Source organism: Cavia porcellus, unplaced genomic scaffold, assembly GCF_034190915.1.
Source record: "Cavia porcellus strain 051 isolate PalLab524CR breed Dunkin Hartley unplaced genomic scaffold, mCavPor4.1 scaffold_2, whole genome shotgun sequence".
Classification (NCBI taxonomy): domain Eukaryota; kingdom Metazoa; phylum Chordata; class Mammalia; order Rodentia; family Caviidae; genus Cavia; species Cavia porcellus.
The window spans coordinates 43163184-43184768 of record NW_026947485.1 but is presented as its reverse complement, the minus strand read 5'-3'; the positions used below and the strand labels follow the sequence as shown (position 1 = coordinate 43184768).

At 34.1% G+C, this 21585-nt stretch overlaps 1 protein-coding gene across 3 annotated transcripts in view; it reads right to left on the bottom strand.

Moving 5' to 3' along the window:
• The window catches only part of Pot1 (protection of telomeres 1), an 86932-nt gene that overhangs the window by 56620 nt on the left and 8727 nt on the right, over positions 1–21585 (bottom strand). Inside the window, exons 3-4 of one of the 3 annotated variants that reach the window (XM_005006051.4) lie at positions 6814–6908; positions 5160–5205 (exon numbers count right to left, since the gene is read on the bottom strand). The exons of the other annotated variants lie outside the window; for them this stretch is intronic. Coding sequence (XP_005006108.1) covers positions 5160–5168 — 9 coding nt within the window. The 5' untranslated portion in view covers positions 5169–5205; positions 6814–6908. The remainder of the gene's footprint in view (positions 1–5159; positions 5206–6813; positions 6909–21585) is intronic. 3 annotated transcript variants of the gene reach the window in all.

Below are 21585 nucleotides of genomic sequence, written 5' to 3'. Positions count from 1 at the left end.
TATGTATGTATATCTTCAATGTTTAAGAAAACAGTTTCAATAAAAGGAAATGACTAAGTATACTGAAAGATTTCTGAAAGCCTTGAAAGGGTAACTAGAATTCTGGCCCTATTAATAAAGAATTCCATGTCCTATAATTTCAGGGGAAAAAAATTTATCTAGAATACTCTTAAGGGTACAAAAAGCTCTCAGTATTAAATCAATTTAGCTGTCTTTTAAGTTAGCACTTCCTAGCTTTTCTGGCAAAGAAACAACAGAAGATGACTAATGCTATCAGAAAGAATTCCATAAAAGTTTGAAGGTATTTTGGTTCTGGGTTTTATCTTTAATGTCACTTCAAAACATATATAAAATTTCTTTCTCTTTTTATCAATACTATTACAGAGATTTTACTTAGGCATAAATAAAGCTAGATTCTGATTCATCAAAAGTAATAAGGGGTGTAATGGATTAAAAACTGGTGGGCAAGCAGCTGAATTAAATCACCATGCTGTTAAGCGTAGATGTTTCACCTGAGAAAAGTTGCCAGCATAAAGAGAGACATGGAGAAGGAGAAGCTATGCACTGAGATGCACTGATGCTTTTAGGCATTGAGGCATTGTGGGTTCTCCTATGTAATGCTGTTTGAACCCTTGGTTCTCCTGGAGGAGCTCTGGTCCTCACATCGAGCATTACTTCCAGGTTCCGGAGAGGAGGACACGTGCTGCTTGGTCTCAAGGATGAACTTGTCTGGCTGGCTTCCTGGCATGTACTCAATTATTCTTATCATCCTCACTGAAGCTCGGGACCTCCGTGTAGCTGAGGATGGCTGTGGTGCTTTTCAGGACAGCTCTGGTCTTTGTTGTGAGTGTGACTTCTCGGCTCCAGTATGAAACCCTCAACCTAGCAGCACAGCTCCTTCACTCAGCTGACATAGACTTCCTAGCTTCTGCTGCTGACCTTTGGGCCTTCCCAGCATGGACCCATAAAAGAGACTGGCGTGAGTCCTTCTTGTGTGCTCTAGACCTCCAACTGGACTCGTGGGAGGCATTGTCATGAGCTTTGGGTCCTCATCTGGACTCATGTGGGACATTTGCTGTGGGGTTCAGGCCCTTGGATAAATATTCTGTCTTTGGTGTTGTGGATAGATTTCATGAATTTTCTTATGTTAACTCTGGGTGACCATCATAAAAAATACTATAAAGTCCATGTCCTAATTCTAATTGTTCTCTGTGCAACCCCTGACTACAACAAGGGGAAAGAAAGATCAGTTATTATAATAACTGTACTAAAGTGTGGAAAGATAAGGTTTATAGGACTATCTTAGCATACAGACAGAAACACTACACTGAACCCAAGAAGGCTTCAGTTGAGTGGATTCATCATCACCTACCCATAGCAGGACTTGTGACCAAAGGAACAACTCATGACCAAAGGAACAAGTATAACTATTAATTTGGCTTTCCATGTAAATCTTCCAGTTTTGTGTGTTTGGCAGCTAAATTATATTTTCACTGTACTTTTCATTACAAATTATTTCTGTTTCATAGTCATTCTCTCACAATGTACTCTAGAGCAAGCATACATTCAGGAACATGGCAAATAAACTTAAGTAATTCCCAATAAGGTCATGTTGGGTAGACTTACATAACTCCCAATAATCCTATGTTTGTAGCTAATCGGTCTCTCTTTCTGACACTAAAATAAAACACCATAAAAGAGGAAGGCAGAGGAGCACGCAATCAGTTTTAACCTAAGAGATAAATGTGTGTTGGGAGAATACAGTAGGGGTAATTGTGACAGTTTAAACATGATGTATCCCTTGAACATTTTGTACCTAGGGCAATGCAATAATATTCACAGGTGGAGCCTAGGAAGGTGACTGGATTTTGAGGATGCTAACTTCAACTAGTGATAAGTTGATTAATTTATTGATGAATCCATTAGTCAAGCAGACTGGGGTGTGGTTGGAGCAAGTAGGCTACTACGGGCATCTTTTTGAATAGGGCATCACTTTTTGCATCTTCTTTGCTAGTTATGATTCCCAGGAGATGAGAAGCTTTCCTCAGTCATGCCATCCTGCCAAGATTTTCATTCTATAATGCTTGTAAGAGCCAGAACATAAACAACTGAAAACATGAACTCAACCAGAAAGTGAATCAAAGTAATATTTTTCCCTTTGTTTTTCCTTTCCTTAAAATGTTCCTTTAACTTGTCCTTCTCTTAAATTTGATATTTGGTCACAGAGTCAGAAAGTTGACTAATAATCGGGGGAAAGAAGAGTCATCAAGAAAGACTTTCTGAAGGCAGTAATAAATGTAAATTTGGAAGTTATAAAAAAGAATAGCACTTATGAGGGACTGTATCTAATATGATATAATCAGAAATCTGAAAAGTTTACCAATTCTCATACAAAAGATTCACTTTCTAATATCTATGACAATAAGTATATCTCTGTAACATCTCCACTCCTGATAAAAGAATCCAGAGTTTCTATTATGGCAATACCTGGTGAGGTATTTTGTTACCCTATAAATAATGTTTCAAAACTGTATCACTGTCCAACAGAACTTTCTATGACAATGAAAATATTCTACATTGTGCTGTGGCAATTACGGAATTTAAATAGGACTACTGAAAATGATAAGCTGAATTTTTATTTATAATAATTATACATAAGTAGTTCTACAATAAAACTTATCTCCACAGTATCTGGCATAAGATATTAAAACATGTTCATGAGGAAACTATGAGCTCATGATACTCTGATAATATTTTCATAAACCATGTAGAACACAAGATTCATATAGCACATAGACATGAGTATTTTTTGATGTTCACATAGCTGAAAAGATAGCCCATTATGGAATCAGTAAAGAAATGTGACCAATGAATTAAATGAAATGTGACTTACAGCTTGTACAGGATGTTGACCAATAAACAAAAATCAAGCACAGTGAGCAATACTATGTAAGACTCAGGAGAGAAAATACACTAAGCAGCATAAATTCAAGTAATTGATTTTTTTTTTAGTTTTTCCTTTATTTCTTTAACAATAGACCATGTCTTATACAGGGTGATGAAAACTAAATTTGGGAATAAAACAAAATCAAAATGAAAGGACAGACCAAAAGAGAGACAACATAATAGACTGCCTTAGAAAGTCCCTTTGAGATGCTGGGGTATAAATGAAGTGGTAGAGTATTTTCACAGTCTCTCCTTGAAAAGATAAAGTAGAGAACCAACAGAACAAAGAACGGAAGCTAGAAATGAGATAAACTGCATTGCTCCAAACAGAGAAAACAAATTCAACACTGGAAAGTCCAGAAAAAGGTGTACATGGCCAGAGTACAATAATCAAGGATAATTACAAGATTAGGTTGGGTACAAGTATTGGGCCTTTGGATTATATAACTTGGCAGTGAAATGCTTTTAAATTCTGAAGACAGGACAAGATAAAATTATTGTCCTAAATTGTTTGAAAAGGTAATCTTTTCATTCCTGGAAAATAATTTTCCTAAATTCTCAAAGCACTTCTGGTTCATGGATAGACTAATCACTAATACATTCTGAAGAACAAGAAAAAAATCTTTTGAGGGAAACAATAAGAACCTCATATACAATAACTAAGTGTTTTATTGGTATCAGTCGAAAGGTCCACATTCAGTTTAAAAATGCAAAATGAACATCCAAGAGCCAGAAAAAAAAGTCTAATAAAAATATATCAATTTTATTTAACACAGAATATTAGGACTCTATGAAAAACTACTGTCATTATGAAAAACTATTATGAATTTTCTCATGGTTAATACAAAACATCCAACACCCAAAATTAATGGAGGAAAGGTTTATATTTAGCTCACAGTTTGTAGAGGTTTTAGTCCATAATTACCTGGCTCTAAGGTAGGGTGGCACATGGTAGAAATGCATCACAGACACATGGCAGGCAGAAGTTAATAAAGCAACATGAGCACAGTTCTTTCTATTCCTTGTATCTTATCTAGGCTACCTTAGGGCAGGAAGCACTCACACCCTTAGTCCTAGTGCCCTTGATCCTGGCACTGTACCCTATCAATTCCAGTGTCACAGACTCTAGATTCAGCCACCTCTGAAAAAGCCCCACCTGTGATCTCATGAGGTTTTGGAGGGATATCTAAATATAAGCCATAATAACTATTTTTCTCAAATTCTGAGGTTTCTTTACTTCTGCCTTATTTATAGGTTCACAGATACAACAAGTATTTGAAGTTGATCAATCTACAACAATTTTGGGGAATACTAATGTCCACCATTAGTTCACATTTTTAAAAGTGCATCAACTCTTTTATTAGTTTTCTCAAACATCGAATTTTAATTACAACTCAGCATTTAAAATCTGGGTCTTATAGTAATTGTCAACTACAAAAAACTCCTTGTACTATTTTTTCATTCAAAACCAAAGTTTTAAAAATATAAATAGGTTAAAAAATTATAAACATATCACCTGCTTTATAGTTTAATTCAGCTACAAGTAGCCTAGCTGTAAAAATGGAAACCTATTTACTATCATAACAAAATTTTATAAACATGTAAATAAATTGTTTAAAATAACAAAATGTATCTACCATAAGTATAAAAATATTTTTTGAGACAAGATCTTGCTATGCAGTTCATGCTGGTCTTGAACTCACTATGTAGCCCAGGCTGCCCTCAAACTCACAAATCCTCTTGCCTCATTTCCTAATTATTGGGATTACCAAGCTACATCACTGCACCTGGCTAAATAATTTCTTCCAAAATCTTGCCACATCACAATTTAGCAATTTGATTAAATACAAACTGATGAAACACGAGACTAATTTTTATAAATTTAAAATTAATGAAAATATCAGTCTTCAGGTAGTATACATTTAATTTTTATACACATAGGTTACGCAAAATATCAGCAGATACTTCATCAGAATAATCAGATATTAATTACAGTATTAAGTAAATAAATAACTCAAATATTACATTATCAAATATAAAAAAAAATTAGATTTTTCCAATTGGTGCTACTGGTACTACAGTACTTCAAAGTCAGACTATAAAATAAACTGATTCAAAATCAAAATATAAAGTGGATATAAATGTGTGCACATCTATATGAACATGTATATGTGAGTATAGGAGTAAGTAATCTAAAATAAATACTGTCTTACCAAAGACATTGAACCTGAAGCAAACTCTTACAGATTTAATATAAACCTGCAAAAAATGAGAGAGTTTATTTGTATTTAAACTACATCAAGTATGCTTACAGTGGTAAAATCATATTTAACTATATAACCTTCAAATTCACTACAAAGGCATTGCCTGTTACAGATTACATGTTAAAAGTGACAGGCAAAGTCATCTGGACTACAGTTAAAAATTAAAAGATGTAAATTCAAATGAAACCCTACTTTCAAAAACAGAGAATAATCTTTAAGTATACCAACACTCAATTCTCAAGACAAAATGTATAAGAGGATAAACTTTATAGTCCAAAGTAAGTAGACTTGATGTTCAAAATATGAGTTGATGTTCAAAAATTGTCCTGCATAGAACCCTGGACTTCTTCAAAAGGACAAAGAAAATACAGTAGGTAACACTGTAAATCTCGCCCATACTTAACCTAATGTGTTAAATTTGATATCAAACAGATTGCTCTTATCATTCCTAATGCCTTCATGCATACGAGGAATAAAATATCAGACAGATATGGGGCTGCAAGTTCATAGCTTGGCCTAACACTGATTGAAGGGGTAGTTTTCAAGAGTATATAGCAGAAAAAATAATCATTTTCACAAAGAATAAAAGAGGAGAAAATTCATTTTACTTGTAAAGAGGTACCATTATTAATGTAAAATGAAATCAAGTAAACTATCAAAAGTTCCTGACGGTATTATTACAAAGAATAGGATGAGGTAGTCAATGACTATATAGTTTTGCAAGTTTCATTAATACATAATTATATAATAAGAATATTTCCATCAACACTAAACTGCATATATGATGGCAGTCCCATAACATTATCTCACCTAGAGACATAACAGCTATCCTAATGTCATGTAAGTATACTCTATGATCACATATTTCTTAGAACATTTCACAATCATTACTACATTCATGACTATCATCATTAAGAGATTTATGACTATCTATAGAAAACCTCCCTTTTATATCTTGAGTTATTCTAAAAAAATCAATTTTGAATACAAATTTATTCAACTGCTGGGGCTCAAAAAATGATGCCCTACACCACACTACTTTGGACTTCAAACTGAGGGCACTTAGGGAACTACAAAAAAAGCTTTCTCTAAGGTTCTCTTACCTAATTAAAAGTGTCTCCCAAAGAAGAACATGACTAGCTTCAGATATTCTTACAGTAATTCCATTTACCAAGGATGATTAAACTCTTATCATAAATAAAAAGATTAAAAACCAGGCAACATGCCCAGCATCCTCAAGAACTTAGTATTGGGATAGTCTGACCTCCTGACCCATTCTTGTATTTAAAACTAATGATACCTCTCTTGTTTCTCGTCAAGAGGGTGTTAAGTCTCAACTATCTAGCCTTCTTTGAATGGTTTATTGTGTAGGCTCCTGTGCATATATGCACATTAATAAATTTGTTTGTTCTCCTATTAATCTGAAGATTATCAATTTTTTCAGCAGGTTCAATTATTGAACCTTCAATGTGAAAGTTTGAACTGAATAAAATAATTCAATCAGGCTAAGTAGTTTACATGCAGATTTACAGAAATACTACCCTTTTATCATTTTTAATACACTGAAAGAACAATAAAATGAGAGAATTAAAGTTGCACTTACATAAAGAATTGAAGTCTTCAAATGCTTTCAGTGTTTACCATCTTATAGATGAGAAGCTCTCACAAAATAATAAATTTAGCCACAGTGATAGTATCCTACAAAGAAAGAAGTAAATCAATCACTAAATATCAGTAATTCTGAACATAATATATCCTTACATTATTACTTAAAAATCAGAACTGCTTCTATAAAATGGAAAACTGGTTAATCTAAACTGGTTTAATGCTTTAAAAATATGATTCAGACTATCATCTCTTCTGAAAGAGCTGTCATAATCTACAGTCATAATGTAGCCACAGACACTATAATGTCACACTTCATGGCCCAGTAAAATACTAAGTGAATCACTTAAAATATTTCATTTATTGAGACATCAAAACTCAAATGTTATCCTGGTTTATGTAAAGATGCTATAAGAATTCAGAATACCTCCGTGAAGCTACAGTTCAGAGCCACAGCCTCAATCATTCTTGGATGCATCCTTAAACTGTTCACAGAAACTCTCAATTTTGCAAAACCTGCAAATACCCTCCAGAATTATTTTCTTGGGTGGGAGGTTTGTAAGAAGCCAATCCAAGAGTATTATTTGGTTCTCTTTGCTTCTGATTGGCTGCTGCTCTGGAGCCCATCTCTTGAAGACGCATCAGCATTCCCACATTATAACAGGATGCTGTACCACATACACCTATTTCCAGTATTCTCAGTTTTGTTCTTCTTCGATCCCTAAGATGCCACAAATACGGGCAGGAATTTAGCTCAGGGCTGGGGATTTAGCTCAGCGGCATAAGCGCCGCCTTGTAAGTGTGTGGTCATGAGTTCGATCCCTGGTACTGATAAAAAAGGAAAAAGACAAAAAAAAAAAAAATGCCACGAATACACCCTGTACCTTTTAATGCTTTATAATACAGTATTTTATTCAATTAAATTACATAACTCTAGGACACATAGTATACTTACAGTTTAAACTTTAAAAACAGGCATTTTTCTAACTATATCTGAAATCTGTCATTTTTCACAATTTGCTGGTGCCCCACAAATATTATCCCCACAAATTTGGGAGGCCCCCTCTAAACACATTGTGGAGAAAAACACAAAATCTAACAGTATTAAGAATGGAATTTAAACTGGGCTTGGTGGCACAGCCTGTAACTCTCTAGAAGGGTTAGGCAGGAGGACTGTAAGTTGAAATTGCAACTGGTCATCTTAGAGATTAGATGAGATGCTGTCCCTAAAATTTTAGCGGTGGGGAGAGGACTGAGGATATAGCTCAGTGCAAAGCCCCTGGGTTCAATTACTATCAACCACTTCCCCCTCAAAACAATGGGATTTAACTGAAACTCAATCTTAAGAGTTGAGAGGGTGCGTTGAGAAAAGTACATCATTAATATAAAACCCATGTGTAACTACAAATAAAATGTACATGCATATAAATTCATGGCAAGAAACATAAAAAAGAATTTTTTATTTACTCATCAGTAACAATACAAACTTTTGAAAATTTATGTTCATAAAGTAACAAGAAGCCATTCTTCATTTGTGCTTCTTCCACTATCTAGTTCTGCTTTTTTTGTTTTCCAAATACTGAGATACAGACATTCAAAGATATTTTTCTTTTTGCATTATACAAAATTTATTATCTTATTCTTCTAATTTAACAACAAAAACTTAAAATAAGAAGTCTTGGGTCAATCCCTAGAATTTTCTCTTCAGATTAACTAGGTAGGTTTTAACTGCCCTGAAGACAGAGGTAATGTCATTGTACTCAAGAGTTTGGCACACCATGGTCACTCCATAAACAGTCCATGAAACAAAAAGAATATTTTAAATTGCATTTTCAACAGTCTGTAGCCTTCAAGTATTTTAGCTCTGCAAATTCTTGTATTTTCTTCATGGGAGAATAAAAACATAACTGTGTGTGCTGATAATATCAAATAACCAATACTATAATAAAATCAGAGAAAAATTATCTCATTGAAGCTTTTATTTCTCTACTATGCTTTAGGTGGCTTAAAGGGGAATAAAAGAGGCTTTCAGAATAAATCATTTTTACAAAAAGAAAAGTACACTCTAGCTTCAACTGACCTTGGATCAAAATATCTTCTAATTTAAATGAAAATTAAGATTTTAGTCCAAGATTTAAAGCTAATCAAATACAGTATATCAGTTCTAAACTATTTTCAGCATAAAAACACACAAACAGCAAGTATGTCATGTTATTCTCTACTGCACTTAAAAATGTTTTCATACATACATATATATATGTATGTATGAAAACAAATACACCAAAAGCCAAATATGGGATAAAGAACCTTTGTGTTTCAATTTTTCTGTATTATCTGAAAGCTTTTTAGTTTTTGCTTTGTTTTTGTTTTTGTTTTTTTTAGAATAAAGAAAAAAATTTAAGGACAGAATGACTAAAAGCTAGACATTAACATTCATAAGAGTTTTTCAAAGTTTATATGAATAGAACTTATATTAAAGTTTATAATCTTAAAAGCTACAATTCAGTAAACAGACTGCAATTCTTTCCTTAGAATTCTTATATAAACATTCTTTGAGAAAAATGTTTATTATATTTACACACTGATTGTATTTTAATATACAGCAAGTATAAATAGATAGCTTTGAAGGTCCTTGGTTATTCCAGCTGATTTTTCCTGTTTTATTTCTTTCATTTACTATTAGGCATTTACTTTCATTTACTATTAGACAATTAAGAATAGGCATACAGTGCTTTTCCCCATAAGCTATCAGATTATTCTGAGCCACTACTAATAATAGATGTTTTCCTCATTTTCACGTATCTATATTTCCCTATATTTCAGTCTAGGGTATAAATCATTCTTCATAATAAGGTCTGTCTTGAATTACTCCTCTTTCATAAAAAAATTATTTCTTCCTCTGATCTCTTGTATTCAGAATTTAATATTTAACTCTATGTTACTTACAAATTTTTTAACACATTTGGTATCCTTTAAACCCCTTCAGTTTCTCAGAACTACAAATATTGTAATGTCACATCTGTGAGTACATCCCATAAGCAACTGACAGATGTTTTATTCTATTCATAGTATTCAAAGAACATGCAAGATGAACTGACTGGTAAAAACTGAACTGAAGATCTAAAAGAAACAGGAAAGCTAAAAGGTCTTAGGATACAGTTCCAATTAATTTATACACAATTAGGATTTTTTATTTATCTGAATATACACAGAAAGATGAAAAACTAATATTAATTTGTGGAAATAATAGGTTAAAATGAAAATAAAATTTAATATGTGGTATTCTAAGTCAGTGATAGCAAACCTTTCAGACACCAAGTGCCCAAAATTGCTACCCAAAATCCACTTACTTATTGCAAAGTTCCAGCACTGCAATTAAACCTGAATACTGAGGTTTTAGTTAAGAAAAAAAAAAAAAGTTATACATTAACATCTTTCATCTTAAATGAAATGTTCTATGAATAACATACTGAAGCCATTCAAACAAATACAGGAATTACGCAGCTTAGCACTAAGAGTATATTCTAATGTATCAAAACAGGTGTGCATATCAATGTTTTTTTTTAAAAACAAAAAGTATTAGGAGACCATCTTGTGACTAAAAGTGATATGGCTCCTCAGTGTATGTGTATAATAAAATAAAAATAAGGGTTTTTTTTTTTTTATCTGAAATATAAGTAAGACACCCTGCATTTGTGTCTGTAGTGCCCAGTCATGGTGCCAACAAAGAATGAGTCCTTGACAATGAATAGTTCCCTGTTGGGTCAAGAGACTTATTCACTACAAACCAGTTTTAGGGAAGAGAAGGACTACTTTCAGGAAGGTTACGGAGGGGGAGAAGCAGAAAAGGAAGAGGAATTCAGTACAGGGGTTCCTCATATAAATAGTTTTCAAAATTTAGTTAATTTAAAAGGCAAAAGCAGCTCCCTGTTCCAGCTGTGCTTGGAGAACTGTGGAGTTCTAAGCAAGCAGGCAGGCGCCCACTTTCCCTGGAGCCCAGCTTGTTTGGGACCCTCGCACTGTCTGGGTGCAGTGGAACAGCTCCTTGGGTCCGGGGGTGCCTGCATCCACCTCCCCATGTGTTTGGAGGACTGTAGCATTCTAAGCAAGCAGGTGAGCACCACTGGTTCCAGGCGACCTGGGGTAAGTGCCCCGCACACTTTCCCCAGAGCCTAGCTTGTTTAGGACCCGGGAGCCTTCCGGGTGCAGTGGAACAGCTAGGCGGGTCTGAGGAACCTGCATCCACCTCCCTGTTCTGGCTGTGCTTGGAGAACTGTGGAGTTCTAAGCAAGCAGGCCGGTGCCCACTTTCCCTGGAGCCCAGCCTGGTTGGGATCCTCACAGCCTCTGGGTGCAGTGGAACAGCTAGGCAGGTCTGAGGTGCCTGCATCCACCTCCCTGTTCAGCTGTGCTTGGAGAACTGTGTAGTTCTAAGCAAGCAAGCTAACACCACCAGTTCCAGAGGCCCGGTGGCCTGGGGGAACTGGGTGCCAGAGTCCCAGGAGCTGCGGGCATAGAAATGGATTTCCAACAGACCCTAAGGAAGCTTTCCAATAACACTTGAAACACAGAAATATAGGAAAATGACAAAACGAAAGACCAAATTACAATATCAAACCTCCAGCCGATCCCAAAAAACCTTAGGAGCGATATATAGAAGAAAATATATGCCACACACCTCAAATATTGGGCATAATAGCAACTAAAATAAACAAGCAACTCCAGGAAGCTTTAAAGGAATTCAAACTAGAAATAATCTTCCAGGAAAAAGAAGAAATGATAAAAGAAATGAAAGAGATGCTGAACATATCTAAAGAAAACACAGTTAAAAAATTGGAGGAACTCCACAAAAAGATAGAATTCCTAGATGAGCAATATAAGAAACAACTATAATACATAAAGCAGGTGCATAGAGATATACAGGAAATCAAAAATTCCACTGAAAGCTGTAAAAACCGCCTCAATAAAAGTGAAGATAGAATTTCAGACCATGAAGACAGGATTGCAGCTAGTGAACAGGAAAGGAAAGATCTTTTAAAAATAACAAAGAATCAGGAAATAATTCAACAACTGCAAGATGATGCAAAGAAAAACAGCAAAAGATTGATAGGGATTAATGAAAAAGTCGGGGACGACATAAAGGATATCAAGAGAACATTTAGAGAAGTAATAGCTGAAATTTCCCAAGCATGACATCGGAAACTGACATCAGGTTCAGTGAAGCATATAGAACTCCAAATAGTCATAACCAAAATAAAACTACATCCAAAAATATAATAATCACCATCCCAGAAATCTAACACAAGAATAGAATATTAAAATCTGTCAGAGAGAAAAGACAGATGACATATAAAGGAAAACCTATCAGAATCACAGCAGATTTTTCAGAACAAATAATAAAATCAAGAAGAGCATGGAGTGAAGTATTCCAGATCCTAAAGGCAAATGATTTCCAAACTAGACTGATGTACCTTACAAAACTATCATTCAAAATCAATGTTGAAATAAGATACTTCCATGACAAAGAACAGCTGAAGAACTTTATGATCACCAGGCCAACACTGCAAAAAATATTGAAAGACAGTTTAGATACCCAAAGGAAAAAAAAAAAAACACTAAGCAAAGCAGATAATTAAACAGAACAGAAAGATACAGATGCAACAACAGAAAGATAACATGTCAACAATAAACCAATATTTAACAGGTATAACCATAAATGTAAAAGGTCTCAATGCACCAATTAAAAGAAAGAGACTGGCAGAATGGATCAAGAAACAAAATCCAAACATATGCTGTTTACAGGAAATCCATCTAACTCAAAAGGATACTCACAGACAGAAAGTCAAAGGATGGAAACCAATACTTCATGCAACAGGAATCCAAAAAAAAAAAAAAAAAGCAGGAGTAGCCATTCTGTTTGCAAACAGTGTGAAGTTTAAACCAATAATGATCAGAAGAGACAAGGAAGGTCACTACATACTTGTTAGGGGAAAACTCCAAGAGGAAGAGATAACTATCTTAAATATATATGCACCAAATTCCAGAGCATCCAGTTACATAAAACAACTATTAACAGAAATGAAAAATCAAATTATCCATAACACAATTGTAACGGAGACCTTAACAAACCACCGACACCAAGGGACAGATCAACCAGACAGAAAATCAGCAAAGAAATAACAGAACAGAATCACAACTGTGAACAAATGGACTTGATAGACATATACAGAGCGTTTCATCCAACAACATCAGAATACACATTCTTCTCAGCAATACCTGGGTCATTCTCTAAAACAGACCATCTATTAGCTCACAGAACATATTTAAATAAATGCAAAAGAGTTGAAATTACCCTTGCACGTTATCGGATTAAAGCGCTTTGAAATTAGAAATTAATGATAAAAGACACTCCAAAAATCCCCCAAACACATGGAAACTAATTAACACACTCTTGAGTAATCAGTGGGTCACAGGGACAATTAAAGAAGAAATTAAACAATACCTAGAAGAAAATCAAAATACACATACAACTTAATGGAATCTGTGGGATGCAATGAAAGTCGTCCTCAGAGGAAAATTTATTGCACTGAGTTCCCACATCAGGAAAACAGAATGAATACAAATAAATAACCTGACGCTACACCTCAAACAGCTAGAAAAAGAAGAGCAAGTCAAGCCCAAAGCCAAAAGAAGAAAGGAAATTATAAAAATCAGAGCAGAAATCAACGCAATAGAGACTAAGAAAACAATCCAAAGAATAAATGAAAGAGTTGGTTCTTTGAAAGAATAAATAAAATGTATAAGCCCCTAGCCAACCTTATTAAAAAAAGGGAAGAAAAAGCTCAAATTCATGCAATAAGAAATGAAAAAGGTGAAATCAATACACACTCTATAGAAATACAGAAGATCATCAACACCTATTTCGAAAACCTCTGCTCTCAAAGGTTTGATAACACAGAAGAAATAGACAGATTCCTAGAAACATATGAAGTAACAAAGCTAAATCAAGAGGATGTAAAACTGCTGAATAACCCAATCTCTATTAATGAAATTGAAAATGTAATTAAGTCCTTACCTACAAAGAAGAGCCCAGGCCCCAACGGATTCACTGCAGAATTCTATAAGAATACAAAGAAGACCTAATTCCGACACTCCTCAAACTCTTCAATGAAATTGAAAGGGAAGCAATCCTTCCTAAGTCATTCCTGGAAGCAAATACTATTCTAATACCAAAACCTGAGAAAGACCCAACTAAAAAAGAGAACTATAGACTAATCTCCCTAATGAACACAGATGCAAATATCCTCAATAAAATATTGGCAAATAGGATGCAGCAAATCATCAAGAAGATTACACACCATGACCAGGTGGGATTCATCCCAGGCAGGCAGGGATGGTTCAACATACGTAAATAAATAAATGTAATCCACCATATCAATAAAGCCAAAAGTAAGAATCACATGATCATTTCTATAGATGCAGAAAAAGCCTTCGATAAGGTCCAATATTCACTCATGATAAGAACTTTACAGAAAATTGGAATAGATGGTCTTTACCTCAATATAATAAAGGCCATCTACAACAAACCAACAGTCAGTATCATACTAAATGGCCAAAAATTGAAGGCCTTTACTTAAAATCAGGCACAAGACAAGGATGTCCTTTATCACCACTCCTATTTAATATAGTACTAGAAATACTAGCCAGAGCAATTAGACAAGAGAGAGAAATAAAAGGGGTAAAGATAGGAAAAGAAGAAGTTAAATTATCAGTTTGCAGATGACAAGGTACTCTACATGGAAGACCCACTAAATTCCATTGAAAGACTCTTAGATATAATAAATAAATTCAGTAATGTAGCTGGATACAAAATCAATACTCAAAAATCAATAGCATTCCTATACACTAACAACAAAATCACAGAGAGAGAGAGAAGCCACACCCTTCACACTAACAACCAAAAAAATGAAATATTTAGGAATTACTCTTACAAAAGAAGTGAAAGACCTATACACAAAATTATAATACACTGAAAAAAGAAATTGAAGATGATCTCAGAAAATGGAAAGACATCCCTTGCTCATGGACAAGAAGAATGAGCATTGCAAAAACAGCCATTCTCCCAAAACTCTTATACAGATTCAAAGCAATTCCAATAAAATACCATCAACATACCTCATAAATCTACAGAAATCACTCCTAAAATTCATCTGGAGCGAGAAGAGACCTAGAATAGCAAAGACAATTCTAAGCAGCAAAGGCAAGGCAGGAGGCATCACAATCCCTGACTTGAAGTTATACTACAGAGCAACCATAGTAAAATCAACATGATACTGGAATCAAAACAGAGCCGAAGATCAATGGAATAGATTAGAAGATACAACCACAACTACAAACACACTGAACTACCTTATCTTTGATAAAGGAGCCAAACAGGTTCACTGGAAGAACAACAGTTTCTATAATAAATGGTGTTGGAAAAACTGGCTCTCCATTTGCCGAAAACTAAAACTAGACCCATGCCTATCACCATGTACTAAATTAAAATCTAAATGGATCAAAAATCTGAACATTAACACAGAAACACTAAATCTATTGGAAGACAAATCGGGTAGTAACCTTAAAGATATAGGGGTAGGTAGAGAATTCATGAACAGGACTCAAACCACACAGGAAATGCTTCCCAGAATCAATAACTGGGACCACCTCTTATTCAAAAGTTTCTGCATGTCAAAAGAAATACCCAGCATAATGAAAAGAAAACCCAAAAACTGGGAAGAAACCTTAAGGAACTCTCCCTCAGACAAGGGACTTCTGTCTAAAACATATGAAGAATTAAAAAAAAAAAAATCAGACCCCCAAAATTCAAAGATCCAATCCAAAATTCATCCGAGATGAATACACAATTCGCAGACGAAGAAATACAAATGGAAAATAAATACATGAGAAAATGTTTATCATCATTAGTCATTAGAGAAATGCAAATTAAAACCACACTACGATTAAATCTCACTCCTGAAAGAATGGCAAGGATCAAGAAAGCCAACAACAACAAATGCTGGAGAGGCTGTGGGGAAAAAGGAACTCTCCTGCCCTGTTGGTGGGAGTGTAGCCTGGTACAACCATTGTCGAGGTCAGTTTGGAGATTTCTCAAAAAGCTGGGATTGGAAGTCCCATTTGTTCCAGCTATTCCACCTCTAGGCATATTCCCAGAAGAACTGAAAGCATCATACCTCAGTGATATATGTGCACCTATGTTTATAGCAGCACAATTTATAATCACCAGATCTTGGAAACAACCCAAGTGTCCATTAACTGAGGAATGGATTAAAAAGCTGTGCTATTTTTCTACAACGGAGTACTACTCAGCTATAAAGAAGGATCACATTGAGATATTTATAAATAAATGGGCACAGCTTGAGACCATACTCATAAGTGAAATAAATCAAACTCACATGTATGAATACCGAACAGTTTCCCTAGTGTAAGAAATTATTCAAATATATAAAATATGTGGTAATCATCATTCCCCCATTATGTGGCTTTGAAGCCTTATAACGTTTTCACTAATTAATTGGAATGGCTTTATTCCTGGCTGCTTGATATTATTGCTTGTGATGAAATGAACAGCTATTTTGAAGAAAACAAGACATCATAATAGCTAGTGCTGATTTAATATCATCCTGTTTTGAAGTCCCACCAAACAGTTGCTCTTCTGTCTCCATTGGTTTTATCATGTTGTATCTTACTGGATTTTGTTCTGTTTGATAATATCAAGTTTGAGGGTATAGGCAACTACTTTGAAGGCAATAAGATTCACTATGATGCCCATTCTGATTTGACTATTATCTTCTTTTGAAGTCCTGTAATGTTTCCAATGTTTAGGTTTTACTGGTCTTGTTCTGTACTGTTTTGTTCAATTTTATTATACCTAATGATACTGGCAAGTCTTTTTAAGGAAGCAAGAGGCATTATGGTAACCATTGTTGATAACCTTGTATTGTTTTTATATCATGTGCTATGTCTAACCTTTGTTTTGACTGACTGCTTTGTTTTGTCTTATTTGGTTTTATTCTCTTCCAAAAAAATAATAAGAACTATGGGAGTAATAAAACCTGAAATGTATAAATTTTGCTGTAAAACAGAGAAAAAAAGTGCTCTAAAGGATACAACTGCAAGTGTGTTTAGGTGTGTTAAGATAGATGACCATATTACTGAGTTTTTGTTAGATCATTGAACACAACTGTTTGCAGTCTCACTGTTTGAATGTACACTTTGTATGCTTTAATCCTGTAACTTGAACAACTATATGTAATCTATTAACTAGTGATTTCTTACCTTTTTTTTTTGTAATTCTGTATTACTTGTACCCTTATATTTTTTTTTATTTCTTTAAATAATTTTTTTTAAAGGTAAAAGCAAGTACAAACCGTTTGATTCTATCCATATGATATTTGGGAGAGGCAAAACTCTGGAAACAATAAGATCATCTGTAGTTAACAGTGAATAAGTGAAGGGAAGGATGAATATGTAGAATACAAAGGATTTTGAGAGTTATACATCATACATTTCAACATGCATTTATCCAAACCCATGGAATACACACCACTAAGAGGAAACCTGAATCTAGACTATGGACCAAATGATAATGATGTGTAAATGGAGGATCATCAACAGTAATGAATCTACTGTTCCAGAATGGAAACCCTTAAGGAGGGTCGCAAATGCGCAGAGGAGAGGAGTCATACAGAAAACAGAAAATCTCTTTCTTCCAATTTTGATAGGAACTGAAAACTTATGATTAAAAAGTCTTTTAAAAAATTCTATCCAGCAAGTTATCTGCATAATAAAATTTTTAAATGCTAATACCTGATACATTAACTAATAAAATAAGCAAACCAATATAATGGAATAAGCAAACCAGAAAATGGAAATTGCAAGACTAGACTAGACTATTAAAAATAGATAACACATTGAAAATTCTCTACTAGTTATATTTCTTTAGCAGGAAAAGAAAAAAGGATATATAAACAATTGATAACTCACAAAGAAAAACATTTACATGATTTCCTTAAAATTGTTATTAGTACATACTTGTAGTACAGCTATTTTTGAAGAGTTAGTATATCTTGGTTACTTTTCTCTCATTGTTGAGACAAAATACCTGATACCTAAAGTGAAGCAAGGAAAGGTTTAACTAGCTATAGCTTTTTTAGAGTTTCGGGACATACTCAGCTGACTCCAAGGCAGTGTGATGTGGCTGAGAGGCAGCTGTTCATGGCAGCCACAAATGACAAGAACAAAACGGCAAAAGAAGGGAAAGCATACTTCCTTCCCTCTCTTATAAAGTGTGCCAGCTACGTGCCCCTGGGAAGGTACAGCACTCACACTGCCAATCTCAGTGCTAGACTACGAACCAATCACAAATGCTAAACTCAGCCGCCTCCATGACTGCATGAGGCTTAGGGCCCATTTAAACACAAACTATAACGGTATATGTACATACTACAACTTGCTTCTTTTTCTTTAATCACTTCCCTTCCCTGTCCCTCCCTCTCTCTTCTTCCCTTTTCCCCTTTTCATTCTTGTTGATAATACAAAGCTTAGTTCACATTTATGGCACACAATGTCCACATTCATTGAGGTTACTGGGGCCCTATAAAAGGCGTATCTTCATGCTACTTATTTTCCCAACTCCTCATCTTCACCCCTTGCCTTGCTATCCTGGACTCACTTGCATCTGTAAGAGATCCATTTCTTGTCTCATTCTATCCTCATTTTTCTCTAAGGCTATAATTTGCTTACTCAGATGAGCGATACCATAGTCAAGTCTGTGTGTCTGATTTATTTCATGCAACATTATCAAGTGCAACTATTTTCCCATAGATGTCTCAAATTTGTCCATCTTTATAGCTGAATAGAATTCTATTATGTATAGACACCACATTTTCTTTATCCAACTATCTGGGGATGGGTATACAGTCTGTTTCTAGGATTTTAACATTATGCTACTATAAACCCTGATAAGCATGTATTCCTATAGCATGTTTTAAACTCTTTGCAGAAGATACCTAAAAGAGAGATAGATAGGTCATATGGTATTTTTAAAGTTTCTTTAAGAAATATCTATACTGATGGAGATTTGATATTCATAACAGTTATATTAGCTTGCATTCCCACCAACAATGTGGAAGAGTTTCTTTTTCACCACAGCCACACCAGCATTTGTTATTATTCAATATCTTGCTGTCATTTTTTTTAGAGTAAGATGGAATCTTAGCATTGTTTTAATTTGCATCTTTAATGGTCAGAGATGTTACCTGACTTTAACAAGCATCAATTTTTCTACACTGACACTGCAAATCTTATTGGTTAGATCTTAAAATTGTTGCTTTAATTAGTACGCATTTGCAGTATAGATATTACAGTTGCAGTACACAGAGATTATATTTAGTTAGGGAGTTGGTACATGTACGTAACACATCTTAATCCCTCCTGTCCTGTCCTCTCCTCTCTCTAAAACTCTGTTAAAGAGAGAACAAGTTCAAGGAAAGTCCAGGATGTTTCTCTAGTGCATAAGAAAAAAGTATTTCAAGAATACCCCCATTTATAGCATTGCAGAACAGCAAGTACATAATTAGTGAATATAGATGTTAATGTCAGCATTAAAAATCAAAGCCCTTAAATGGCCTATAAACACTACCTCACTCTACTTCCACCTCTGTCTCCTCAGAAGCCATAGGCTCACTCCAGTATTTGCCTTCTTATATTGTTTTAAACGTTCCAGGATGCTCACTAAAGGCCTTTGCATGCAATACTGTCATATGATCACCTTACAATATTCTTGTAGTCACTTCACCAGTACTTTTCTCAATATGCTACTCAAAATACTTAATTACTATTCAGCCTAGATAAAATAATTGAGGTAAGTGTTTAATTTCACTGTTCTCCACTGGGACACTGTTTTCCATGAAGGCATAATACTACTTTATTCACTGCTTATGTCTAACATTTATAGAAAACAAAAAACATTCAACAACTATTGGAACAACTAAATAATAAAACATGAATACTCACATATAAATATATGCAAACATATATATTCAGTTGTTCAACATAATAAAACATGAATACTCACATATAAATATAAATACATGTTTATGTAGTAAACAAGTAAATTCAATTTTCAGATAAAAAAATAAAAGACAGAAAGGGTAAATAAATGCACTAAGGTTACATATTGCTAGTTATTTATAGAAGACAAGAAGGCAGATCTCCCAGCTGCCAAGACAGGTACTACCTATCTCTACTGCTTGTCTTCAAAAAAAAAAAAATTTTTTTTTTTTTTTTTTGAGAAGTCTTTCCACATAGTTCAGCTTGGCCTTAAAATTACTATGTAATCCAGGCTGGCCTCAAACACATGATGATTCTCTTGTCTCATCCTCTGAGTGCTGGGATTATAGGCATGTGCTACTTTGTATTAAAAACCTAAAACTGAGTCAGGCATGGTGGCACACACCTGTAATTCCAGCACTCAGAAAGCTGAGGCAGGAGAATCCTTGCAAATTTGAGACCAGCCTGTGTCACAAAGTAAGCTCAAGACCAGCCCTCAAAAAGAAAAACAAAAACCTTAAACGGAAGCAAATATCATATGTGAGGGAAGTTCAACTACAACCTGGGTATGTTTATAACTTGTTTCATAGTCTAGCAAAATAAGAATCAAAACTTTATTAGCATTACATAAAGTATTTTAAGATTTGAGTTGTATCAAAATCCTAATTCTTATAATCTTATGGAAACAAGCAAGTGACAAAAAGAAGTAAAGCATAAGAATCAAATTAGAAAAATTCATTCCCTTATGCAGAAAGTTTTATGTTTGCTTTGCAATAATCTTTAATGATACTATAATCTCTAAAGTAAATACACAAAACCCTCAAATGATTAGCATTCATGAATTTTAAGCTTGGAAAGGTTTTGAGTGGTAAACTCAATTTTTCCACCATTATCTTTTAAAAGGAATAAAATCTCATGATTCTTAACATCCTGTTATTTGATAGCTACTGATTAGTCAGTACACTTCCAATTGCATGACCATCTATTTAACATTTATTTCAACAGTAGAAAACATTTTTTACATTCAGTTCAAATGTACCTTATACTGTACATGTTTTATAGAGTGTATTATACATGTTTTACAAATTTATTATAGCCCTCTTACATTGTTTCATAAATAAACATTTGACAAATATAAGAATACTAAAGAAATGTAAAGATAAAAATATTAAAAATATAAGTGAATAGGTTTATAGTATTTAATACCATGCATTTATACTTACATATATACAAACATATATGCAGATATATGTATACACACACAAGTAAGCTGAAAGGATGCAATATAAAATCAGAGCAGTGATTTTAATTACAGAATGGGCTGGGAGATGGCAATAGGTTCAGAGAGGATGAGGACACTTTTGCTTTTTAGATTATATCCTTTCACACTGCTTGAATTGTTTTTAAAATGTAACCACACAAAACAACAAAATCTTCTATGACAATATTTGCAAGATCTTACTCAATTTGATAATTTTCTCCTTGAACTAAGAAAAAAAAAAAAAAACAGTTGTGGAGATAGTTTCTCCACTTACTACAAGTTCTTTAGCAGATCTTAGCCTTACAGTGGTTATCTCAATAATAGAAGTCACAATACAAAATGAAGGGAGTTAATAAAGCTTAAATGAGAAACATATGGAAGCATTTTCTACTTTATA